Raw genomic sequence first — 27,866 nt, 5'->3', positions numbered from 1 at the left:
AAACCCACGGTAGAGCGTCTACCCAGTCTGGGTCAGTGAGCCGCGCCCTCAGGGCACCCTTAAGCTGCCGGTGAAACCGCTCCACTAGGCCGTTCGACTGCGGGTGGTACGCCGTCGTGTGGTGCAGACGAACACCCAGGAGGCGTGCCATGGCCCACCACAGCTCTGACGTGAACTGAGGCCCCCGGTCGGACGTTATGTCCAGTGGAACACCGAACCGGGCGATCCAGTGCGCCAGCAATGCTCGAGCACAGGTGGTTGTTGTGGCATTCTGTAGCGGAATGGCTTCAGGCCACCGCGTGAAGCGGTCCACAACGGTGAATAGGTACGTCATGCCCTGGGACGACGGCAGCGGCCCCACGATGTCCACATGAATGTGGTCGAAACGCTTATGAGGAATGGGGAACTCCTGCAATGGCGCGTGCACGTATCGTTGCACCTTGGCGGTCTGGCACGGGATGCAAGTGCGCGCCCAATGTCCAACCTCCTTCCGCAGCCCGTGCCACATGAAGCGGGAGGCTACCAGGGCTACTGTCGCCCTGATGGAGGGATGTGCAAGTCCATGGAGCACGTCAAACACCCTGCGCCGCCAGGCGATGGGAACGATGGGTCGCGGAACTCCAGAGGAGACATCGCACAGCAGCGTGGTACCCCCAGGGCTACAGACAACGTCCTCCAACTGCAGGCCCGAAACCGCCGTACGGTAGGCGACCATCTCCTCGTCGGCAAGCTGCGCGGCTGCCAGGGCGGAATAGTTGATCCCCTCACCGACCTGGAGAACCGTGTGGACTGCAGGTCTTGATAAGGCATCGGCCACCCTGTTAAATTTGCCCTCAATGAACCGGATGGAGGTAGTGTACTCGGACACATACGCCAACTGCCTCTGCTGCCGGGCAGACCACGGGTCTGATACCTTGGCGAACGCGAAGGTCAGTGGCTTGTGGTCCGTGAATGCAGTGAATGGTCTCCCCTCCAGAAAATACCGGAAATGACGTACGGCGAGATACAGGGCAAGGAGCTCACGGTCGAAGGCGCTGTAACGACACTGAGGACCACTGAGATGCCTGCTGAAGAAGGCAAGTGGCCGCCAGGAACCCTCAACGAGCTGCTCCAACACTGCCCCAACCGCAACCTCAGAAGCATCCACCGTCAAGGCGGTCGTGGCGTCCTCTCGTGGGTGGACGAGCATTGTGGCATCAGCCAGTGCCTCCTTAGCCCTCTCAAATGCCGCTGTTGCTTCCACGGACCAATCAACCTCCCTGCGATGACCAGCAATCAGGTGGAAAAGCGGACGCATGACTGCAGCCGCTGACGGCAGGAAGCGGTGATAGAAAGTGACCATCCCCACGAATTCCTGCAGGCCCCTAACTGTGGTCGGACAGGGGAACCTGCGGATAGCGTCCACCCTGGTCGGCAGAGGCACCACCCCTTGTGCAGTCACGCGGTGGCCGAGGAAGTCGATAGCCGTCACCCCGAAACGGCACTTGGACGCGTTGATAGCCAAACCGAAATTGCTGAGGCGCTGACACAGTTGACGGAGGTGGGTGCAGTGCTCCTGCCGCGAGCGACTGGCCACGAGTATGTCGTCCAGGTACACAAAGACAAAGTCCAATTCGCGGCACACGCAGTCCATAAGCCGCTGAAAGGCCTGCGCGGCATTCTTCAACCCAAACGGCATCCGCACAAACTCGAACAGACCAAATGGTGTGATAATTGCCGTCTTCAGGATATCGTCGGGGCGGACCGGAATCTGATTGTACCCCCGCACGAGGTCCACCTTGGAAAATATGGATGCTCCAGCAAGATGGGCATTGAAGTCCTGAATGTGCAGGACCGGATACCTGTCGGCGACGGTCGCATCGTTCAGGCGACGGTAATCCCCACACGGGCGCCAGCCCCCGTTCTTCTTAGGGACCATGTGGAGCGGTGAGGCCCATGGGCTACCGGAGGGACGCACGATGCCCATCGCCTCCATCTGGCGGAACTCCTCCCGAGCTAGACGGAGCTTGTCTGGGGCGAGACGACGTGCTCGGGCGTGCACAGGCGGGCCAGTAGTGGGGATATGGTGCTCCATCCCGTGCTTCGGGGTGGAGGAGCGGAAGTGGGGTTCGAGAATGCCGGGAAAATCTGCCAGGATGCGCGCGAAAGTCGCATCCACGGATGACAGGGGGCCATCAGGGCGTACTACCGGATCGCCAGTACGGAGGAAGACCGGCTCCAGCGTGACAGAGTGCATCAGGCGCCGCCGCTTGACATCCACGAGCAGTGAATGGGCTCGAAGGAAGTCGGCGCCCAGCAGCGGCTGGGAAACGTCTGCAATGACGAACCTCCACGAAAACGAGTTGCGGCCAAAGTTGAGCGGGATGGTGCGAAACCCGTAGGTGCGAATAGCACTCCCGTTCGCCGCGGTGAGGAGGGGGCCTTGTTTGCCCGCACGGATGTCGGCAATGGAGGGAGGCAGAACACTCACTTCCGCACCAGTGTCGACGAGGAAACGTCCCCCACTGCGGCGGTCCCAAGCGAAAACGCGATGAATCGTGCCGGCCGCCGAAGGAATCACTGACGACCGGCCCTTCAGTTTCCCGAGAACGAACAGGGTGGTCGACAAAGCCTGGCTGCAGCTCCCCAGCGGCGATGGTAATAACACCAACCAACTTTGCTGGCGTCTGGTTGAACTGCAGGCGAATTAGGCTGGTTTGGGCGTCGGCGACCTCTGCTGGCATTGGTTTGAACTGCAGGCTGGCCGTGCTGGAAGGACGTGCCTGCTGTGGAATGCGCAATGGCCGCCGGATTTTGCCGCGGGGGCCGACTGGGAGCAGCGGAGACGCGGTGGATAGCGGTCCCGACCTGCTCTGAGTCTCCAAACGCCTCGGGAAGGACGTCCACTGCTTCCAGGTTGTGATGGTGAGAATTCCACAGCTCGTCGGCTTGTTCACCCAGCGCCTGCATGTCGGTAAACGGATCCCTGGCGAGCTGCATGCGAATGTCGGGAGGCAGCTGCTGCAGGTAAGCATATTTAAATAAAAAACACGGCTCATGGTCCCCCATTAGGGTGAGCATGTCTTCCAGGAGGGCAGACGGCTTGCGGTCGCCCAGGCCGTCCATTCTGAAAATGCGAGCTGCCCGCTCGGCGTCACCCAGGCCAAACCTCCTGATGAGAAATGCTTTAAGGCCATTATATTTGTTCGCTACCGGGGGGGGCCCTGAGGAAAGGCTTAACTCGCCTCGCAGTTAGTTGGTCAAACGAGCCAACCACATAATAATATTTAGTCTCGTCCTGCGTGATACCTCTCACAGCAAACTGTGCCTCTGCCAGCTGGAACCAGGTTTCGGGTTCTTCGGTCCATAGAGTTGGGAGCTTCAACGCAACGGCGTTATTCTCCATCACGATGCGTGATGAACGACGCGGGGTCACCAGTGTAGTGGCCTGGTCGAGGTCAGGAAAAGACCGGACACCAGGCGGATTCAAAAGAAGCTTTTTAATGGTAGCCGTACGAGAACACACACCCGACACCCTTATCTCCACCCCTCAGGAGTCGTCTGGAAACCCCGTGGCAGACCAACGCCCCTGTCCCTCAATCGGCGAGGGGGATGATCCAAGGAGTGGCCTACCCCACAGGGACCGCCACAATATCTTTTATTGTCATTGCACGTCAGATTTTGGTAAGCCTAAGGTTTGGCTGATGTCTCTAACAGTTTTATTCTTGTTCTTGTTTCTCAGTCTCATAATGGCTTATTTGACTTTCATAGGCACAACTTTGGTCCTCATGTTGATAAACAGCAATAAAAGTTTCCAAAGCTGATGGAAAGACTGGAGGAAAGACTAGGTTATGAGAGCTCTCATACCTGCATTAAGGAGGCAATTAAGCGTAACCTGAGCAATTACAAACGCCTGTGAAGCCATGTGTCACAAACATTATGGTGCCCTGAAATGGGGTGACTATGCATAAACATTGCTGTAATGTCTACATGGTGAAACCAAAATGTATAAAAATGGCCTTTAATAAAATCTGACAATGTGCACTTTAACCACATGTGATTTTTTTTCTATTACAAATCTCAAATTGTGGGGTACAGAGGTAAATAAATAAATGATGGGTCTTTGTCCCAAACATTATGGAGGGCACTGTGTATGTCAGAAACATGTAGCGGTTTTACAGCCAGCTAAACCTGAGTTAGTTACATAACTTGCAGAGGTGCATAGTGGTGAAGCGGTAGAGTTGCTCACTTACAGCACCAGAGACCCGGATCGATCCCAACCACAGGTGCTGTCTGAACGGAGTTTGTATATTCTCCCTGTGACGGCATGAGTTTTCTCCGCTTGCTCTGGTTTCCTCCCACACTCCAAAGACATTTAGGTTTGTAGGTTAATTGGCTTTGGTAAAATTGTACATTTTCCCTAGCGTGTAGGACATTGCTAGTGTACGGGGTGATCGCTAGTTGGCATTGACTCTTTGGGCCGAAGGGCCTGTTTCCGTGCTGCATCTCTAAAGTCTAAAGTAGAGTCTAAAGTGTAAAGTAAAAATGTTTTCAGCATTTTCCTGGGTGGAACTTCTTTTGATCTCCTTCCCATCCAGGTGATGGGAGCACAAAGTGGAAAGCCCTCCAGTTTTCCAGTCTTCTCATTGACGTTATCAGCATTGGCACATAATTCACCACACATTCAAATTCTGGGATACTGCTTCTATCTTTGATTTAGCGGGAAGTATCTATTCTTGGGTCCAATGCTTTTCTACAGCAAGGTCCTTGCCCATGCCCATGAACTGTGTGGTCAGATGACTCAAATTGTGGAAAAAGTTGCCTTAGCAACGCTGAGAGAAAGTTCCATGGCCAGTTTCTTAATAGCTGTGGCTGCCTGATTAGTATGCAAGGGGTTGATGTCGTTGTGAGTCATGCTTAAAGCATCATGAATATGTGGGATAGGTACACTGGTCTTCCATCAATTTATATATTCATGAGATTAGTAATATGTTTGCAAGTTATTTAATTTGTTATCAAAATATTTGCTTAAGAAATCAGCAATTTAAAGGAACATTTATGTTAAAGTTGAATCATGTTAAAGTTTTATCATGGAGCTATCTCATGATCTGATGTGCACCAAAGTCGCTGCATTGAAGCTTAAAACAAAGCGAAAAGAAAATTGCTGCAAGTGGACTTGTTGTCAAAGTGAACCGTCCATCAGTATTCAATCTGCTCCTTGAGCCTGATGTGGACACTTGTCAATAGATAGACAGGAACTATTATTCAAAGCGCATGAACAGAAGACAGTGATCAACAGCAACCAATGAAATACCGCGACAGGCCGACAATGAAGATAATTTATCCAGGCAGCACTGTTTAACTACTGTGCACAGTAATAAAACACCAAGCATTCACTCCTCATCACAGTGGCACTGCATATAAAATCAGAAAAAGAAAATCCTTCAAGTTGGCTGCTTGATGGGATTTTAGCAGTCTTGAGAAACTGTGTGCAATTTACAACTGTGAAACTATGTGATTCCTTATGTAAGGATTAACAGGACTTTTACCTTAATTCTCTTGGCATTACACTCAAAGGCCGATTATCAACTTAATGCTAATGTGTAACTGCATGACAAATGTCTGCTTGTATTCATACAGCCCATAATAAAGTCAACGCTTTGTGATCTGCTCTTATCATCCTGCTGATAACTTTTTGATAGATAAGGAAATCACGAACATTTAACCTCTTGATATGTAACAGCTAGTTAGTTAGAACTGTGGAGAAACTCTAGCCGATAAATGAACACTTCATGATGACAGAATTTGCATATGTTACACCAGTTATGGTTCGTTCAAAAATAAAGCAGCATTAATGATCAGATCATTTCATTTTGTAGAAAATAATAGTGTTTGATACAGAGCCCTTGCATAGAATATCATGAGCTAGCTTTTCTCTGATATTACAACCAATCATTTCAACACACACCTATACACATCTTTTTTTGCACGTTTTTTGGGTCGCAAATGGGCAGAAATCTGTCACAAAGTTCTAGAATCTAATTGCTACCTCCCTCCCTTCCCAGCCCATCCAGGTTCAACACGGGCTCACAAAGTACAGTTAGATTCTTCACTGAAATGTTGGTCTTGTGTCTCTCAAAAGCTGGCAATAATGTCTTAAATTTGATTCATGTCTTTTTTTAACCAAGATCAAATACAATCAAAAAACTAATTATTCTACATAATCGCACCTTAAAAGACATACCATCTAACTCGTTAAAATATTATTCACTGTTTGATATTATAATTATAATTACAAGTCTGTCCCAGTCAAAAGCTTCAGAGCATCATATCCAAACTTTGAGGCATTTCCGAGCTATATATATATATATATATTTTGCTTTATGTTGTGTAAATATGAACTTAAATGAAACATCATTCTAAATTGTGTTTTACTAATGCAATAAAAGAATAATTAACATACCTGGAATTGGAATAATGGGAATGCTTTCGTTAGGAACCACCCGCGGTGAATTGCTATCCTCCACATAGAAGTGTGCTGTCTGAAAGCACTTTCTGAGGGAAATACACAATGTAGTTATTTTATTGCTATATGCAATAAACTATTTGCACAGACAAAATCTTAAAGCTTTGAAATAGTGGATGCTTGTAAATAAATCCCTGGCATATAGCAATCATTTACATTTGCCTTTCATTGTCAATCATTCAGAGATTTCTGAAGATCCTTTGAAAAGAATCATCAAAGAAATATAATGCCTGCTCATCTAAATTCCTTTTCAGCTCCTAGAAGTGCATCATAGGCAAGATTCACCAGTTTCCAAAGTTAATACAATTACACCTCCATTTTTAAAGAAAAAACTTTTCAAAATTAATAAGCTCTCTGCCTATCATCTTGAGGATATTTAGAGCAATAAGAAAACACTGAATCACAAGCAGAGAAAGAGAAATCAATAGATTTACTCCTGAATGGACTGGGGCCCAAGGATGATGAAAATCTTTACACCACAAAAAAGGATTGAAGCAAAACAGTTTCTGAGGGTTAAAGATGTGTGGCACCACAAACCTCTCCATACTGTACCTGTATTTGATGCAAAGTAACGAGCACAAATTGGTCATCATTGAGAAAGCGCGGCCAACGAAAGCACACAGAGCTGTGAACAGCCTTTGCATGGTGATGTTGACTGAAGCTGGACTCTAAAACTCCAGCGTCATTGCTCATCTGATTTAATGACTTTCCTTGGGCTGGAACTGAATATCAAATGAGCCTCTCGGTGCTCTGGTGACAGAAGGAGGGGCTGCTGTGTTCATCAGGGGCTTCTAACAAAAGGATTATTACACCACAATGAAGCCCTTAATAAACCATTTGGGAGCACCTGCATACAGCCCTAATGTGGCTGTTTCCTGATTCATGTAAATTTACTGTTATCATCACTCTAAAAACAACAAAAAAATGCCCCTTATGTTTTTCCTCTGCACTGTTCTGTTACATGGGGTGATCTCACACTTTATAATTGGTGAGCTGTAATTACTGGCTGCTAATTAAGGCACTCAGCACAACTCAACTACAGTTACAGCTTTTGATTTTTTTTTGTTTGAGTCTAATGTTGCATAAGACATAATATATTAAAATACCTGACAAGTGTGTACATAGCACTAAATTACTGCATTCGCAAATTTGATTAGTCTGACTGAAAAACCACATAATTCAAAACCCACATATATTCACAAGCTTAATTTTCCACTTTTCTCAGCAGCATTTGATTTGATTTTGACTTAGAGTTGAGTTGGGAAAAAATGAAACTTAAAGTTTGTTTTCATTTAATGAAAGCATTTAAATTACATTTTTTGCAGGGCTAGCATCAAATTAATTATATATATCTTGAGTTATTCAATATTATCTGTTACAATGTCATTTGGAAGTGATTATATTAAATGTGAACAGCAATACAAATTATTTTGCTTATCATAACTGTTAGCAAAATTACATTTTTAAGTGCATCTTTGAAGCTAATTAAATGTGAATCATGGAAAGAGATGAGAATGACTCAGAGTGCATCTGCAAAACTGATCTCAAACTAATGCGTGGGTTCAGTGTAAGGTCTCTCAAAAATAATTAGAAGGAAAGCTCAAAGCATAACCCCAATTTTCCAACCCCACCTGGGTAGAATGGGACAGATGCGACCGTTTAAATATCAAAAAACCCATTCCCTTGACACTGGCTGCCACCAATATCAACTGATCAATCAAGTTCAGGAAAAGCACCTTCCAGAAGTAGGCAGGTGGCTCATAAATAATTGCAAAGTTGTAGACTGGGTTTTACTGATGGGCTCCAACACCCCAGGTCACACTTCACCTAAATTGACATAATCCAGATGTGGAGGGGGTTTTCTTGCTAGGCTGATGATCCCAGAATAGACAATAGGTGCAGGAGTAGGCCATTCGGCCCACTGAGCCATTCAATTTGATCATGGTTGATCATCCCTAATCAGTACCCCGTTCCTGCCTTCTCCCCATATCCCCTGACTCCGCTATCTATCAGCAACATGAACGGTAAACCACAATGGAGAAATATTACCCTGGGAACAGCCTTGAAGTGCTTCAGAAATGATTAAACATTAAATAAATCACTTTAAAATAATTAAAACATTAATCAAATAAGAAATAATTTAAAATAAATACTTTTTCCCTTTTCTTCCCTGCAGCCCCACGATCCCCATTGCATTCAAAGGCTCAGCGTCTGTTCACCAAGTTTGACCTCAGTATGAATCTTGCAGAAGAAAACATGGAGTTCCACCACTGGAACCCATGTAGACTTGATGATTCATTCAAAACAGCCGGTATTTACCAATCTGAAACTACAGAGTGGCTTACAGTATTTCCTGAACCTTGTGGTATTCCTCTTTCTCTGTTCAGTCAACGTGAACCAGGAGACAAAAGACAGTGCAGCTTTGTTTTGAGCGTTCGATTGTCTTTTTAAACAGGCCCCTGGCTGACCCTTGGCAATTGCACCAACAAACTTGGCCGGTGTCCAGCTGTGGCAGCCAAACAGATGCGAATGCCAATCGTTATCATGAGCCCAGGCAATTAAAGGGCTGGGTATTCTGCATTGAGGGCTCATCTCCTCAGTTCCCAGCCATGCTGCTACTTACATTTCATGAAGTGACGGGTTATTTAGCTCTTGTCTGGGGGACACACTGCTGAAATCATGTTCAGAATCCCTCTCTGAAAATTATTGCATGCAAATTCACCACTGTATCTACATTAGAACAGTGAATAGTCTGCAAAAAAATGTTGAGTGCTATAAACCATTTTGTGTCATCCAGAGATGCAGCCAGGCATTAACTGTAATGCACTGCAGGCAATTCACTGAGGCTTCTTTGACTCCCTTCTGTCAAATGCCCATCCTGAGAAGAGCAGAAGAAACATAAAGGTTTTTGACCTGTAATGTCACCCATTCCTTCTCTCCAGAGATGCTGCCTGACCCAATGAACTACTCCAGCATTTTGTGTTTATCTTCTTATTATAAGAAACCATTGCCTGCCAGTTACCCCTCCAATCTGCAATGATTCTAACTTGGGTGCATTTTGCTGATCCTGGATAAACCCTGGTTCAGTAAGTCCCACTTACTCCCACATATAAAAATTAATAATACAAATGCAGTTTTATTTGCTTCTGCTAAGGATGAGACTGAGCGCATTTAAGAGGCAATTATGGATATGCAGGGAATAACGGGATGTGGATCATGTGCAGGCAGAGGTTATTTGTTTAACCAAGCATCATGTTCAGTATGGATATTGCAGGTCTAAGGGTCTATTCTTGTGCCGTTTTATGTAGTACCTAAATAAGCCTGCTAAACACTGCGTAAAATCTGTTGAGTTAAAATCGGGGCCAAAATCATTGGATCTCTACTAGGCGCATTTCTAATATGATGAGTATCCAAATCATTCATTCCTTCCATCACGAGCAGAATGTGGCTGTATTGTGCATCAGCAACTTTAATAGTCCCTCCCACACTTGTAGTGAGATGGGAACATTATTCAACGCAAGCTTTCTTTCAAGTCATTCACTATCCTAACTTAGAGATGCTTTATCTTTACTGCTGTATTTAATCCCAGAACTACCTCCTCAAAATCATTGTGGACATATCTTCAGCGGGACTGCCTCAAGAAAGAATTACAATTGCCTTCTCAAGGGCAATTAGGAATAGGATGCATCCTGCCCTGCTTCAAACACTTGCACCTCGTAAATTAATAAAAATTGATATTAATGATGAGATAAAAGCATTCATCTCAGATCAAAAATGGATCCATGAAATTGAAATTATTATGAATGCCCAATTTATGGACACCCATACACACAAGTGAACTTATTATATTCAAAAGACTAGTGTACACACATATGCTCGTTACTGTGAACAGCAGAACTAGTTTCCTCTCTCACTCCATTCTCAGTAACTGTTCATTCTTATCAGTCTTATGTGCTTTTTAATATTGTGGAGGTATAGTTACCATATCAAATGATCTTTGTGCAGTTTTCGGATTACAGAAAATTGATGTATGGATTGATACAATTTGCACGAATATTCAATTTCTATAGTATCATTTCTTATTGTGCACTGAAATTATATACATTTTGTGTGCACATAAGTGAACGTGGAGTGACTTAGCAGGTCAGGCAGTATATGTGGAGGGACTGGACAGATAACGTTATAGGTCAGGACCCTTCTTCAGACTGATGTCAACTTCTGAAAAATGACATTTCAACACTTTATTTGACAGCATTATAATTTACTTTCCCCATTTGTGGCAACTAATAGACTGATTTCCCTCCAATGTTTTGATGGGCAATTTGTTTAATAAGGAACATTCATTGTTCCTCCCTCTAACTTTTAGGACAGTAATAATTTATATTTTCAGGATGAAAGAATATAGTAAAGGAAAATTGATCAAACATCAAACAGAATATGAAAACCAAAGCAACAGGGCAATTGACAGGTCAAGTTCCTAATCATTTCTCAAAATTATGTTCTCCATGTTTTGTGTATTGAGCTGATCAGATGGGATGCATAGTTTTCAATGTCTATTTGAGATATGTCTGGTAAGAAGCATTCTTTTAAACTGATTGTCAAGCAATAGGTAAACATACATGATCATTATTTCTTTACAAAGTTACAAGAGCTACAGCAGCAACCAATTCTGAATGGAAGAAGCAAAGCTAATTATTTGACTGATATTGATCTAAAATGCAGGGACATTTCCCCCAAAGGAACACAAATATCAGAAAGGAAATAAACTGCCAGGAGTGGTGGTGGAGGCAGATTACGATATTCACATTTCAGAGACATTTATCTTGGCATTATGTTTGGCACAGAAATTGTGGGCTGAAGGGCCTGTTCCTGTGCTGTACTGTTCTATGTTCTATTAAACCTATCCATGTATAATATCTATGGAATCTGACACTAATAATTTATGGAAAAATGTAATAATCACAATAATAAAGTAATTATTCATTTTAATAAATTACCCTACTCTCTTTGATTCCTTTTGTCGACTGATCACCATGATGGATCAATGTAGTCATAAGCTATTTTATGGAGAGAAACAAGAGCAGAAGAGTGGGGATACAGAGTATTTTGGCGAGTGGAATTTGCTTGACTTTCTCGGTTAGACAAGAATAAATCTAGTAAAAGTTCCCTCAAGAGATTAAACAAACGCGTGAGGGACTATAATGACATAGATTGAAGGTAGGCTGTGGATGATGTGCGTGTAGCTGAGATGAAGAAGTGAGGCATGAACCCGTCTCATAGTCAAATAAGCCATTATTCTGTCTTTACTTTGTGTACTAGTCATGTCTCTACTATTTATTTCATTCCCCTTACATGTTTTTCCTCTACATGCTCAATTTTTGTAAGGTGTCCTTGAGACTCTTGAAAGGCGCCCATAAATAAAATTTATTATTATTATTATTATTTCAATTGTTAAAATGCATACATGAAACAAACATTCCCTATAACGGTGGACCATTATACTCAAGTGCCTTGTAACTGCACAAATATGTTTCCGAATTACCACATACACACAAAGATATGATTTGTGTGATATTCCAAAGCTGCTATATACAACACAAAATAATCAGAAAAAGCTGATTAACATTGCAATAAGACCTCAGATAACCGCCTTCCAGCTTTTCGAAAGCTGAATGCATTGTTTAATACCCTTGGAGCCATGATATTCATCCCAGTGGGGTCGATATCGCCTTGGGTCTCATCAGCAAGTAGACAGAGCAATGGCCACATATGGGGCAAGGGAAGGAACTAATGCAAATCACCAGTAAAGAAGGATAAATCTAAATCAACTACATAGGCTTGATTCCAATTGTCCTCTTAATCCCTTGAACATTCTGCATGTGAAATTGGAAATACGACAATGAAACATTCAAAAGAAAATGCTTCAAAATTGGATTATAATTTTGATATGAAAAGGCGGTAAAGCATTAGTCAATAACATTAATATTTCAGTTTATGTGGTAGAAGCAAGAATATGTACAGCTATGCTCAGATATTTTTTTCACAACAATTTTGCCATTGCTGTACATTAGAAATAAGTGCTTCGCAGTTTTATTTTATACTAAAACATCTTTAGCAAACTGTAGGAACTCAAACACATTAATGCATTGTACTATGACAACATTTAAAAGACATTTGGACAGGTATAAGCATAGGAATGGTTTAGAGCAGGAGTCGGCAACCTTGTTCTGCATAGGGACCAGGAACCCATGTCTGTGAGCGGATGGCGTGCCACATCTATCGCCATAGTGTGACACTTGGTGTTGTTTTTCGCATTAGTGTTCACGTGTTTTTCAAATCGTTTTCTGCAGTTCCCAGGTCGCCTGCCCCGGGACTGGCTGCAGTTCAGGTCACCTGCCTGCCCCGGGACTAGCTGCAGTTCCCAGATCAGCCCATGTCTCCGGGACTAGCTGCAGTTCCCAGATCAGCTCGTGTCCCCAGGACTAGCTACAATTCCCAGATCGCGAAAACTAATTGAAAATAAATACTCCTGCCGGCCGGATGATTGGGCCGTAGGTTGCCGATCACTGGTTTAGAGGGCTATGGGCCAAATGTGGGGAGGTGAGACGAGCGCAGACGGGGCATCTTGGTCAGCAAGGGAAAGTCGGGCAGACCAGCCTGTTTCCTTGTGGTATGACTATCATTCTAAGCTTAGGTCAACTCAGGACCATTTCAAAAGCCAAATACTGAATATGTTTAAGAAAATTACAGAAGTGCTTACATCATTTTTAGACTCACTGGAGTCTTATTCTGGAATGAAGGCAATAATATATATGACAATTAGATAGATCTGAATGACGAGGGAGTTTTCTGAACCCGGAAAGGATCTATTTTGCAATGAACTACAACAGCATATTTTCTAACGGCCTCACAGTGGTTGAAGCAAATTTAATGTATGCAAACAATTTGAAAAGTTTTATCAAATATATTTCAGTCGGTTCATTTCTATTCTATGGTGGTTTTATTTGATACAATGAGACATTACAATAATTTAAGATAATGAAATATATCTATTTTCCAAAATAAGAGAGTTCTATGTACAGTGACAGCACATCCATCTCTGAAACTGAAAGTAGTTACTTCAAGTTCCACTCCAGTGAGTCAAGAATATAGATTTTTACATGAAATGTAAATCAAACTCCATTCCTTTCCAGTCGTTGTGAATTAACACTTGGTATAAAATGATAAAAGATCGGGGTAGCCAGTATTTGGTTTTAAAGTAGCATTACCAAAACACATCTGGACATTATGTGTGGGAAGGAACTGCAGATGCTGGTTTAAACCGAAGATAGACGCAAAAAGCTGGAGTAACTCAGTGGGACAGGCAGCATCTCTGGGGAGAAGGAATGGGTGACGTTTCGGGTTGAGACCCTTCATCAGACCTGAAGACAAGGTCTGAAGAAGGGTCTAGACCGGAAACGTCATCCATTCCTTCTCTCCAGAGATGCTGCTTGTCCTGCTGAGGTACTTCTACTTCAGCACTTTGTGTCTATGTTCCCATACTGATCTTTCTGTCCTGGGCTTCCTCCATTGACAGAGTGACGCCACACCCAAACTGGAGGAGCAGCCCCTCATATTCCGCTTGGGAAGCTCACCCAACAGTATGAACATTGAACTCTCTAGTTTAGGTAACCTCTCACAAGCCCCCACCCCTTCTCTCCCATTTCTTCCCCTTCCCTTTCCCTGTGCCCCACCTAGACTGTCATATATTTCTCCTCTCCATTTCTTCCTCTGGATTCACAATTCGCAACTCTTGTAACGCACCTTTCTTTTAATCTCTGGCTTTGTCCAGTCATCTGCCTATCAAAACCCTTTCTCACTTGTGTTCACCTATTGCCTGCCATGCTTTGTTTTGCCCCTCCTCTCTTCTAGCTTTCTATCCCCCTTTCCCCCCACAACCAGTCTGAAGAAAGGTCCTGACTTGAAACATTACCTACACATGTTCTTCAGAGATGCTGCCTGACTCGCTGAGTTACTCCAGCACCTTGTCTTTTCTTTGTAAACCCGCATCAGCGGTTCCCTGTTCCTACATTTATCATGAAGAACCTTCATGTTAAATTCTGAAGGTCAATCATTTCCAATGTCCAATAATTGTTATAATTATGCTTCGAATTAAGCGCAATAATTCATTTTAAGTACACGCCAGAAATGATGAAAATCAACATCGTTGGCTCTTATGCAACCCCTCTGTTGGTCAGATTAAACAGAATGTTGTCTGCATCTGGGTGGGAATTTTGGAGTCATTTGAATAACGAGTGGAAGTACCACATGGTTTTACTTCAATGAAAACAGATTTCATTGCAAAAATTTAAACTATGGCAGATTATGTTAGACCACAATATGGAACGTAATTAGCCATGATGTGACAGAAAGAACTGCAGATGCTGGTTTAAATTGCAGGTAAACACAAATGCTGGAGTATCTCAGCGGGGCAGGCAACATCTCTGGATGGGTGACGTTTTGGGTCGAGAAGTCGGGTCGGGTCTGAAGAAGGATCTCGACCTGAAACGTCACCCATTCCTTCTCTCCAGAGATGCTGCCTGTCCCGCTGAGTTACTCCAGCATTTTGTGTCTACCAGCCATTATGTGACCTTTGTTAGAGGCAGATAAAATTTGTACTTTTGCATTTCAAATTAATATTAAAAGCACTCGTTTGCTGTTTATAATGGTTTATAGTGGAACAACAGCAGGCTGTTCAGGGGCTTTTACTACAGAAGCATAATCGCTACACAAGTATGTTCACGCCTGCTCTGGTTTGAAACAGGATAGTTTTACAAGTGAAACCCACAATATAACTAAACACATTTTGAATCACTTAAATAAAGTCATCCAGTGAATAGAAGAAGTGGTAGCACATTTGGGAGGGATTAATGTTTCAAAGGATCAGCTGAAACCATTTGAATGTCAATGTTTGGAAGCGAGATACAAAAGAGTATAGTTAGTTTTGTCTGGAAAACAGCTTTTAATTGCCATTGAAATTATATCAGTTTATTTTTTTTGGCTGAGGCAAACATTTTGCTTGTCTAAAAATATACCAACAGGTACCATGTGCACCATTTTGTGATATGCACTGTAATTAACTTACAAGAGAAGAATCATAAAATACAGCTATTGTTTGAATCCATGCATGCTGTTGGAAGCTTTTAAAAGCTTATCTTGGATGATATGTTGGACATTTTTATGCGAGTCTGTAAATTTTCGACTCTCTTAATTTTCTTTTGCTCATGACCATGGAGTGTTCAAAATATCAGTAAAAATATTTGCAAGTCGTAGAGTTGGTAAAACGCTTTTTTTGTGCTCCTTTAATGAGGATTTTTCTTAAAGACTGAACAGACTCCTCAGGACAAATTCAGCAGCAGGGGGCCTGTCACCATGACAACTGGCAACTTCAATGAATCCTGAAAGCTCAAATTACCATTGGGGAAATTGCTGCTAGAAGTTGCAGAAGAATCATTGCTTTGGTAACATTACAACGTGGTTTTCACTGTGCAAAGCTGTACATTATTACACCACCTATTCAAGCACAATAAGAAAAACGTGCCGTAAGCCTCATAGAACAATTGAGGTACCAGAACACATCTCTCATTACATCTAAATGAAAAGACAGACCAAACAAAAGCACATGCAAATAATATGTGCAATGAACAACATTTCAACACAATTTCACACCATGCATTGTGGAGGGGCAACCTTCTTAGAAAACCAGCTCAATCATGATTTTCCAGAAATGGAAACTCTAAACAAACATTGAGAAAATTATTTATTGTTTAAGAAGGAACTGCAGATGCTGGAAAATCGAAGGTACACAAAAATGCTGGAGAAACTCAGCAGGTGCAGCAGCATCTATGGAGCGAAGGAAATAGGCAAGGTTTCGGCCCGAAACGTTGCCTATTTCCTTCGCTCCATAGATGCTGCTGCACCCGCTGAGTTTCTCCAGCATTTTTGTGTACCTATTGAGAAAATTAGTTGTGTCCTTCTTATTTTATCTATATTACTAAAAGTCTGTTCTTGACCGGTTTTGGCCATCTGTGCTGCGATTTCCGAGAGAACGCCGCCACCTACGGCCGTCATTTTTGGCCACCTTGCTCAGAGCCCCCCTCCGCCACATGTGTGCCGAGGATTTTCCCCGTCGATTAAAAATGACAGAGATATTAATGTTTTTACAAAATTCCCCATTCTCTCTGCTGCCCCCGCTGGCGGCAGGGGGGAGCGACTATAAAACTAGGAAGTGGTGTGCCACACAGTCGCTTCAAGATGGAGGAAGGCAGAGGGTCACGTTTCTCTGAGCTGTGAATAACACTGAACACATGTCTACTCAAATGTAAGTGCCCTTAGTGGTTCTAAAATGCTTGCAGAATGTGTCTATTGGTTCTAAAGCTTGCAAAAAGTGTCTCTATTGGTTCTAAAGCTTGCAAAAAGTGTCTCTATTGGTTCTAAAGCTTGCAAAAAGTGTCTCTATTGGTTCTAAAGCTTGCAAAAATATGTCTCTTGGTTCTAAAGCTTGCAAAAAAAAAATGACTATTGGTTCTAAAGCTTGCAAAAAAATGTCTCTTGGTTCTAAAGCTTGCAAAAAAAAATGACTATTGGTTCTAAAGCTTGCAAAAAAATGTCTATTGGTTCTAAAGCTTGCAAACAATGTCTCTATTGGTTCTAAAGCTTGCAAAAAAATGTCTCTATTGGTTCTAAAGCTTGCAAAAATATGTCTCTCTTGGTTCTAAAATGGTTCATACTAGCGCTCCACAAAGCGCCCCCCCCGGTTGGCTTGGCTTGGGTGTGTCTTGAAATTGAAAGGCACTACTTACTGCAAATGGTGGCATGAAGTTGAAAGGCACTACTTACTGCAAATGGTGGCTTGGGAGCTTTGGCCTGAAGTTGAAAGGCACTACTCACTGCAAATGGTGGCTTGGTTGCTTTGCCTTGAAGTTGAAAGGCACTACTTACTGCAAATGGTTGCTTGGTTGCTTTGGCTTGCAGTTGAAAGGCATTACTTACTGCAAATTGTGGCATGAAGTTGAAAGGCACTACTTACTGCAAATGGTGGCTTGGGAGCTTTGAAGTTGAAAGGCACTACTTCCTGCAAATGATGGCTTGGGTGTGGCTTGAAGTTGAAAGGCACTACTTACTGCAAATGGTGGCTTGGGTGTGGCTTGAAGTTGAAAGACACCACTTACTGCAAATGGTGGCATTAAGTTGAAAGGCACTACTTACTGCAAATGGTGGCTTGGGAGCTTTGGCTTGAAGTTGAAAGGCACTATTACTGCGAATGGTGGCTTGGTTGCTTTGGCTTGAAGTTGAAAGACACTACTTACTGCAAATTGTAGCTTGGGTGTGGCTTGAAGTTGAAAGACACCACTTACTGCAAATGGTAGCATGAAGTTGAAAGGCACTACTTACTGCAAATGGTGGCTTGGTTGCTTTGGCTTGAAGTTGAAAGGCACTACTTACTGCAAATGATGGCTTGGGTGCTTTGGCTTTAAGTTGAAAGGCACTACTAACTGCAAATTGTAGCTTGGGTGCTTTGGCATTGTTGAAAGTCACTGCAAATGGTGGCATGAAGTTGAAAGGCACTACTTACTGCAAATGGTGGCTTGGGAGCTTTGGCTTGAAGTTGAAAGGCACTATTACTGCGAATGGTGGCTTGGTTGCTTTGGCTTGAAGTTGAAAGACACTACTTACTGCAAATTGTAGCTTGGGTGTGGCTTGAAGTTGAAAGACACCACTTACTGCAAATGGTAGCATGAAGTTGAAAGGCACTACTTACTGCAAATGGTGGCTTGGTTGCTTTGGCTTGAAGTTGAAAGGCACTACTTACTGCAAATGATGGCTTGGGTGCTTTGGCTTTAAGTTGAAAGGCACTACTAACTGCAAATTGTAGCTTGGGTGCTTTGGCATTGTTGAAAGTCACTGCAAATGGTGGCATGGAGTTGAAAGGCACTACTTACTGCAAGTGGTGGCTTGGGAGCTTTGGTTTGAAGTTGAAAGGCACTACTTACTGCAAATGGTGGCTTGGTGCTTTGGCTTGAAGTTAAAAGGCACTATTTACTGCTAATGGTAGCATGAAGTTGAAAGGCACTATTACTGCAAATGGTGGCTTGGTTGCTTTGGCTTGAAGTTGAAAGGCACTACTTACTGCAAATGGTGGCTTGGGAGATTTGACTTGAAGTTGAAAGGCACCTATTACTGCTAATGGTGGCTTGGGTGTGGCTTGGGTGTGGTTTGAAGTTGAAAGGCACTACTTACTGCAAATGGTGGCTTGGATGCAATGGCTTAAAGTTAAAAGGCATTACTTACTGCAAATGGTGGCGTGGGTGCATTGGCTTGAAGTTGAAAGGCACCACTTACTGCAAATTGTAGCATGAAGTTGTAAGGCACTACTTACTGCAAATGGTGGCTTGGGTGCTTTGGCTTTAAGTTGAAAGGCACTACTTACTGCAAATGGTGGCTTGGGTGCTTTGGCTTGAAGTTAAAAGGCACTACTGTAAATGCACTTACTTCCTGTTTGCACTGTATATTGATTTTAGATAAAACGCTACCACTTACGGCTGTGGTTTTTGGCCATCTTACTCAGTCCCCATCCGCTGAGCAGATGCAGAGAATTCTTCCCATCAATGAAAAATAAAAGTGTTATTAGTTTTTTAAAAAATGTTGAGAATCTCTCTCCTGTCAATCACTCCATGAAAGCCACACCTTTTCCGGTGGGGGGGAGGGGTTAAAAAACCCGGAAATGTGGGTGTGGCTCAGTCTCTGCAAGATGGAGGAGGGAGAGGTCACGACTCGCTGTCTTTAGTGGCTTTGCACCCTACTTCAAATGGTATGAAACTGCACTTGAATTTGGTGGCCTTGCACCCTGCTAGAAGTGGTAAGAAACTGCACTTGAATTTGGTGGCCTTATACCCTGCTTGAAATAGAATTTCAAGGATTAGCCGTGAGTCAACTACCAGCCCACCAGCCGTGAGTGAGTTGCCAGCACAACAGGCATGATTGACTGAGACGCCAGCCCAAGAATCCATTTGGCGCACAATTTGCATACTAGCCCTCTGGAAACCAGTCCCTTCAGCCCACAACACCCATACTAGCGCTCCAGAAAGCCCCCCCCCCCCCAACTGGCCACCAATATTAGAATTGGTGGAGAGGTGGAATATTGCGTTGGATGACCAGCCCTCCTGTGTGATGCTGGGACCCAACGGGTCCCACTTAGTCTAGTATTCATTTTGTTATTTTCTCAACTAAATTCTCAAATTTGTTGTAATGATTTCTGAATTCAATAATAGTGAATTTCCACTTATCAAATTGTCATACTGCGGGTTTATACTGTATTAGTATTCTTTCCATAAAATTAAGTCTGGCATTTTAATATGTTTAGAAATATGTCCTGAGGAGTGTTCAGTCTTAAGAATGGGGAGACAAATCCTCATATTCGGGTGTCAGGGATTGTGGGGATAAGGCAGGAGAATGGGGATGAGAGGGAAAGATAGATCAGCCGCGATTAAATCGCGGAGTAGACTTGATGAGCCGAATGGCTTAATTCTACTCCTATCACTTACGAACTTATGAAATCATTAGAAACCCCTTCCACAATTATTTTTTGTTTTCAATGGAGCTTTTGGCTTGAAATTCAGAGATGAAGAAAGATTTCTAATCAGGCTGCGGACTGGTTAAGATTACCTGGACAGCCATTAATTCTACTGGCAGGAGACAGCTCCATAGTGGAATAACAGCACAACTATTCAAAGACCTTTTCCGTGGAAACTCACAATGGCACAATCGCTGCAGAAGTAGGTTCACACCTACTCCGGATTGAAACGGGATTGTTTTATAAGTAAAACCCACAAGATAACAAGACACATTTTAAACCACAAAGTCACCCAAGGAATAGATGAAATGGTAGTAGATTGGGCAGCACAGCTGTATACGTTTGCATAGATTTATCGGAAATCCATCCTGGATAGTTAAATGTAATATCCCATGTTTAATTTCCTGTACCTGCTGAGAATGTGGTGTGAGGAAAATGCAATAGAAGCAGAATATTTACCTTCTTATTCTGCCACATCATTATCAGCTGAGAATTTACCTTCTGAGTATATACAGTGGCTTGCAAAAGTATTCATACCACTTGAACTTTTCCACATTTTGTCACGTTACAACCACAAACGTAAATGTATTTTATTGGGATTTTATGTGATAGACCAACACAAAGTGGCGCATAATTGTGAAGTGGAAGGAAAATGATACATGGTTTTCAAATTTTTTTACAAATAAAAAACTGAAAAGTGTGGCGTGCAAAAGTATTCAGCCCCCTTTACTCTGATACCCCTAAATAAAAGATTAGGTGCCTTCAGAAGTCACCTAATTAGTAAATAGAGTCCACTTGTGTGTAATCTAATCTCAGTATAAATACAGCTGTTCTGTGAAGGCCTCAGAGGTTTGTTAGAGAACATTAGTGAACGAACAGCATCATGAAGCCCAAGGAACACACCAGACAGGTCAGGGATAAAGTTGTGGAGATGTTTAAAGCAAGGTTAGGTTATAAAAAAATATCCCAAGCTTTGAACATATCACGGAGCACTGTTCAATCCATCATCCGAAAATGGAAAGAGTATGGCACAACTGCAAACCTACCAAGACATGGCCGTCCACCTAAACTGACAGGCCAAGGAGAGCATTGATCAGAGAAGCAGCCAAGAGGCCCATGGTAACTCTGGAGGAGCTGCAGAGATCCACAGCTCAGGTGGGAGAATCTGTCCACAGAACAACTATTAGTCTTGCACTCCACAAATCGGGCCTTTATGGAAGAGTGGCAAGAAGAAAGCCATTGTTGAAAAAAAGCCATAAGAAGTCCCGTTTGCAGTTTGCCACAAGCCATGTGGGGGACACAGCAAACATGTGGAGGAAGGTGCTCTGGTCAGATGAGACCAAAATTGAAGTTTTTGGCCTAAATGCAAAACGCTATGTGTGGCGGAAAACTAACACTGCACATCACCCTGAACACACCATCCCCACTGTGAAACATGGTGGTGGCAGCACCATGCTGTGCGGATGCTTTTCTTCAGCAGGGACAGGGAAGCTGGTCAGAGTTGATGGGAAGATGGATGGAGCCAAATACAGGACAATCTTGGAAGAAAACCTGTTAGAGTCTGCAAAAGACTTGAGACTGGGGCGGAGGTTCACCTTCCAGCAGGACAATGACCCTAAACATACAGCCAGAGCTACAATGGAATGGTTTAGATCAAAGCATATTTATGTGTTAGAATGACCCAGTCAAAGTCCAGACCTAAATCCAATTGAGAATCTCTGGCAAGACTTGAAAATTGCTGTTCACAGACGCTCTCCATCCAATCTGACTGAGCTTGAGCTATTTTGCAAAGAAGAATGGGCAAACATTTCAGTCTCTAGATGTGCAAAGCTGGTAGAGACATACCCCCAAAGGACTTGCAGCTGTAATTGCAGCGAAAGGTGGTTCTACAAAGTATTGACTCAGGGGGGCTGAATACTTTTGCACGCCACACTTTTCAGTTTTTTATTTGTAAAAAAAACTGAAAACCATGTATCATTTTCCTTCCACTTCACAATTATGCACCACTTTGTGTTGGTCTATCACATAAAATCCCAATAAAATACATTTACGTTTGTGGTTGTAACGTGACAAAATGTGGAAAAGTTCAAGGGGTATGAATACTTTTGCAAGCCACTGTATTTATTTCCTGCTTTTTCTGTTCCATTATCAGTGTCACTCCTTCCAAGTAACATGTCATCATCTTCTGGAGTTGCTTCACCCAACATCACTAATTTATCAAATCCCTATCTGTTTTCAAAAATTAATCACTACTACTTTATTACATCCATATCTACCATGTGCCAGGCTTCAAGTACTACAGTAGAACTAAACACTGGGGTGGCACAGCACCAGAGAACTGGGTTTGATCCTGACTATGGGTGCTGTCCTTCCCCAAAGTACTCAATGAGCAAAGAGTTAAGGGGCTGTCCCACTGCGGCGACCTAATCCGCGAGTTAAGAAGAGTGTCTTCGACCTTCAAGCTCGAGGGCACTCGCCCGGTAAGTCCTTTAGAGAGCGCGGAGAGAGGGGGGAGGGAGAGAAGGAGAGAGAAGAGGAGAGAAGGAGGGGATAAGGGGGGGGGGAGAAGGAGTGGAGACACTTTAAAGAAGTATAATAAAGTTTAGTGGGCATTTAACCTACTGAATTGAATATTAGTTCAGCTGCTTGTTAGTTATCGGGACTACCTTGTTGAAACAATTCTTAGGCCAACCGAGTCCGCACAGACCAGTGATCACCCCGTACGCCAACCTACACACACAAGGGACAATTTTACAACTTACCGAAGCCAATTAACTTGCACGTCTTTGGAGTGTGGGAGGAAACCGGAGAACCCGGAGAAAACCCAGTCAGGATTGTATCCTGGTCTCTGGCACTGTAAAGTAGCAACTCTGCCGATGAACCACTGTACTGCCCCATTGTGATTCCTGGGACTTAATTCAGCATTGAGAACAAAAATACAGGGAATCTTCTTTGTTTATAAATTTCAGCTGATTAAAATGTAAGAATTAATATATTTGACGGATGACATTTTGGCAAGATTCCACGTAATTGAATCGATAGTCCTGACTAATATCCATATCAATGGCACAGCTGGTAGAGCCGCTGCCTCTCAGCACCAGAGACCTGGGTTCGATCCTGACCTCGGGTGCTGTCAGTGTCAAATTTACACATTCTCCCTGTGACTGCATGGGTTTCCTCGGATGCTCCGGTTTCCTCCCACATTCCAAAGATGGATGGGTCTGCAGGTTCAGTGTCCTCTGTAAAAGTGTTCCTTAGTGTGCAGGCAGTGGATGAGAAAAGTGCGATAACATAGCATCAATGATCGATAGTCAGACTGGACTTGATTAGCTGAATGGCTTGTTTTCATGCTGGATCTCTTTAAAAAAATATTGTTGAGACAGAATTTCCTTGATGGAACTGAAGGTAATTCCGAATATATTTTGTACTCCCAAGTCCAGAATGTAATAGATTCTCATAAAGATGAAGAATCTTTGAAGCAGCTTGTCAAACATTGCCACAGAACTGTAAACATTAAAAAATATATAATTTCAACCCTGGAATGGTTGGTTTATTGCGACATTATCATTGACAGTGCCATGAATAAACAATTAAAAATATAGCAAGTAAGAAAATTAAGGTGAGGAAAACAACTTGATGATAAAGAAAAGTAGGCAACTATGAAACATCAGATTGCCAAAAGTAATGACAGTGGTGAAGCTTAGGAGCCCGAAAGGAAGATAGAACTTTTGAATGATACATCTGATTAGCTGCCTCAATGGAAATATACATTAGCTTTCACTGTATATCTGCAGAAAACCCACTGGCTAAACAAAGACTGCAGGTTCTTCCACAATATAACGTGAACATTGAATATGACTTTTATAACTGTAAAATGCCTGACACAGAGATACTGTGATACAGATAACTTATTGTTGTATCCATCGTGATTTACGATTCTGTTGATTGATATAAACTATCCAATTAATGCAATGCCAATTGTTTTTTTTATTAGCATTAGACACTGTTAAATAAAATGTATTAGAAGTTGCATAATTTCTGTCCCTGGCTTCATCTTGTTTAATTGGCATTTTATTCATTTTTGTAATTTAGTCTAGGATGTACCAGATAACTCAAAGGAAAATCAAATTCAATCTAAAATCATATTTGTTTTCCAAATGTAGGCAGTCAATTTTAATCCGGTTTGATCATCCTCCAAGGAGAGATAGCTGAATGGATAGCAAATTGGCTTCATGGAAGGATGCAGATGGTGGAAGGTTGCTTTACAGACTGGAGGCCTGTGACTAGTGGCGTGCCTCAGGGATCGGTACTGGACCCGTGACTGTTTGTCATCTACATTAATGATTTGGATGAGAACATACAGGGCAAGATTAGCAAGTTTGCTGATGATACAAAAGTGGGTGGTTTTGCAGATAGTGAAGATGGTTGTGAAAGATTGATCTGGATCGATTGGCCAGCAGGGCTGAGGAATGGTTGATGGAATTTAATATAGAGAAGTGTGAGGTGTTGCATTTTGGGACATCTAACAAGGGCAGGACCTAAACAGTGAATAGTAGGCCTTTGGGAATGTTGTAGAGCAGAGAGATCTAGGCGTGCGGGTGCATGGTTCCTTGAAGGTCGAGTCGCAGGTAGATAAGGTGATCAAAAGGGCTTTTGGCACATTGGCCTTCATCAGTCAGTTGATTGAGTAGGGAAGTTGGGAGGTCATGTTGCAGTTGTATAAGATGTTGGTGAGACCGCATTTAGAGTATTGTGTTCAGTTCTGGGCACCATGTTATAGGAAAGATATTGTCCAGCTTGAAAGTGTTCAAAGAAGATTTACAAGGATGTTGCCAGGACTAGAGGGTCTGAGCTACAGGGAGAGGTTGAGTAGACTTGGTCTCTATTCCTTGGAGTCCAGGAGGATGAGGGGTGATCTAATAGAGTTGTATAAAATCATGCGATGAATAGATCAGGGAGATGAACAGAATCTCTTGCCCAGTGTAGGGGAATCGAGGACCAGAGGACATAGGTTCAAGGTGAAGGGGAAAAGATTTAATAGGATTCTAAGGGGTAACTTTTTCACACAAAAGGTGGTGGATGTATGGAACAAGCTGCCAGAAGAGGTAGTTAATGCTGAGACTATCCCAATGTTTAACAGTTAGACAGGTACATGAATAGGACAAGTTTGGAGGGATATGGACCAGGCGCGGGCAGGTTGGACTAGTGTACCTGGGACATGTTGGCCGGTGAGGGCAAGTTGGGTTGAAGGGCCTGTTTCCACACTGTATCACTCTATTTCTCTGAGTGGCTAAATTCATCTGAAAGCCTTTATTTTTTTAAATAAATGGTTTCTTATAGACTATTAAGGATAAAAAAGTAATTAATCCTATTGCAAACTAGGAATTTTCCTTTGGGAATAACACCCAAGCAACTGAAAACCCCTCAGCCGAGAAATGATTTCCCTCATTATTCCCATCTATACACACCATCACTCCCATCCCAGTTAGTTATCCCTTCAGGTGAATTTTCTAAAACCTACCTACGCCAATAGATCCTTTTAGATAGAGGGTACATTTACATTTCTTCCTACTTTATTTGAGTCAATAGTTATGACCTGTTAAGTCACACTATATCCTTATAGATAGTGGTTCCGCCAGTAGAATCTGTGGATATGCAGAACACACAAAATACAGCACAGGAACAGGTCCTTCAGCTTACGATGCCCGAGCCAAACATGCTGCTATGTTAAACTAACTTCCATTGCCTGCACGTAATCTATTTCTCTGCATTCCTTGCACATCCATGTGCCTACCTAAAAACTCCTTACAAGCCACAATCATATTAGAAAAAGATCAAGGTAGTGCTCAGGCAATGTGCAAATCTCCAAAATTTCAGATTTTCCACATCTGCAGAATGGTGCCTTCAGCAGCTAATTATAGGTTTCATCGCAAAAGTTATGCTAGTCTTTAAACAGAATATGGAATTAGAGAAAGAGGCATGCAGCGCCTCAATTTAACATCTCGTTTGAAAGACAGTACCTCCTCAAGCTGAGCACTGATGTGCCAGCATGGATTACGCATTTGAGTCATGCAGCTAATCTTTAACCCATACTCTTCTGATTCAAGTGCAAGATTTCTGATAGCTAATCCACTTAGAAAAGAGGAGAGAACAAATTAATTGGCATGGTGACGTAAAACTAAAAAATTTAGTTTTTACCCTAAAATTGAACCTCAGAGAAATATATAGCCAATTAATTCTAATATGTTTGCAATGAATACCCTAAAAAGTGGATTACCCCTTGCTCTCATTCTGTACACAACTGTTGCTGCATTTCACATCAACTAGGTCCCTCCAAAAATCCTGAAATTTGTCCAAAATGCATTTAAAGAAAGCATTTGGCTATTTTACACCCAGAAACGAACTAGAATGACACCACAATTAGTTTAGCTAAACTGTTAACAGTTTACTACGGACAAAAAAACGAAAGGGCATCCGCACTCTCAACTACATTCCCTATGGCACATTGAGATGAGCAACACACACAGGGGAGAGAGGCTACACGGGACAAGGGCTCACCATTCGGAATTACACAACATGATACTGAAGTTTGGTTCAAGAGATAGAAGACAAGAGAAATACACCTTAAAAACATTGCACCATTTTCTAGGCTAATGCAACCTGCAAAATAATAGGAATTTAGTGTGCTTATTTTGTTGAATTAAATTATCAATGACAGAAATATTCTTAGACATTTAGGAACTTATAGACATTAAAGAAGAATCCTTTTGCTATATTTGATTTTCATAGAAACAAGTTATGAAAAGTTAAAATCCATCAGTTTAATTTTTATAAGAACAAAAATTGTTGAAAATAATCAGCAGATCAGTCACTACCAGCAGAGAAATATTCAGAGATAAGGTTTCAGGCCTTTTCCCTCTCATTGCAATTGGAAAGGCACACCAGCAGAAGGCAACACCTACCATCAAGGATCACCCACCTTCCGGCCGTGCCCTCTTCTTGCTGCTACCATCAGGCAGGAGGTACAGAAGCTTGAAGTCCCACACCTCCAGGTTCAGGAACAGCTACTTTCCTACAGCCATCAGTTTCTTCAACTAACCTGCACAGCTCTACCTCAGCAATGGACCACTCATGCATTAGTGTTGACTTGTTGCTAACTGAGTATTTGCATTCATGTTTTGTTTTGTTTTCAGGGTCTTTTTCTTTTCACTGTCTTGTATAATTTATGTTTTTGAGTGTTATCAGAGTCTATGTGCCTGTGATGCTGCTGCAAACAAGAGTTTGATTCCTTCTGTACATCATCGTACGTGCATATGACAATAAACTTTCTATTGCACTACTTGCTTCAGCTTGTATGGTCTGGTTCCCGATTATAACTGATAATTTATTGTGTTATAGTCTATTGTATCTTTATTTGTCTGTTGGTGCATTAATGTGCCAGTAAAGCTGCAACAAGTAAGAATTTCATTGTTCCGCTGCAGTGCATATGACTTGAATTCTTCTTGAATTAGACTTGACTTGAGAAGACGAGCGCATTTCAAGTTGTGGAGGAGGGAAAAGGCAAAGGGAGACAGAAGTTGAGGGAGGTACCCTAACAACATTTGAAAAAACATTTGGACAGATACATGAATAGGAAAAGCTTGAAGGGATGTGGGCCAAACGTGGGGAATAAGACTAGCTTAGACGGGGGATCTTGATCGGTATGGATGAGTTAGACCAGGGGCTGTTTCCGTGCTGTACGACTCTCTC

The 27,866-nt window shown here is 42.7% G+C and overlaps 1 protein-coding gene across 1 annotated transcript in view; it reads right to left on the bottom strand.

Annotated features, from left to right (window-relative positions):
* Window positions 1-27,866, bottom strand: part of ptprg (protein tyrosine phosphatase receptor type G) — a 535,498-nt gene that overhangs the window by 52,279 nt on the left and 455,353 nt on the right. Inside the window, exon 14 of the mRNA XM_033036632.1 lies at window positions 6,443-6,534. Coding sequence (XP_032892523.1) covers window positions 6,443-6,534 — 92 coding nt within the window. The remainder of the gene's footprint in view (window positions 1-6,442; window positions 6,535-27,866) is intronic.

This window comes from Amblyraja radiata, chromosome 18 (assembly GCF_010909765.2).
Source record: "Amblyraja radiata isolate CabotCenter1 chromosome 18, sAmbRad1.1.pri, whole genome shotgun sequence".
Taxonomy (NCBI): Eukaryota; Metazoa; Chordata; class Chondrichthyes; order Rajiformes; family Rajidae; genus Amblyraja; species Amblyraja radiata.
The sequence above is the reverse complement of the archived record's forward strand: the minus strand, read 5'-3'. Positions and strand labels throughout refer to the sequence as shown.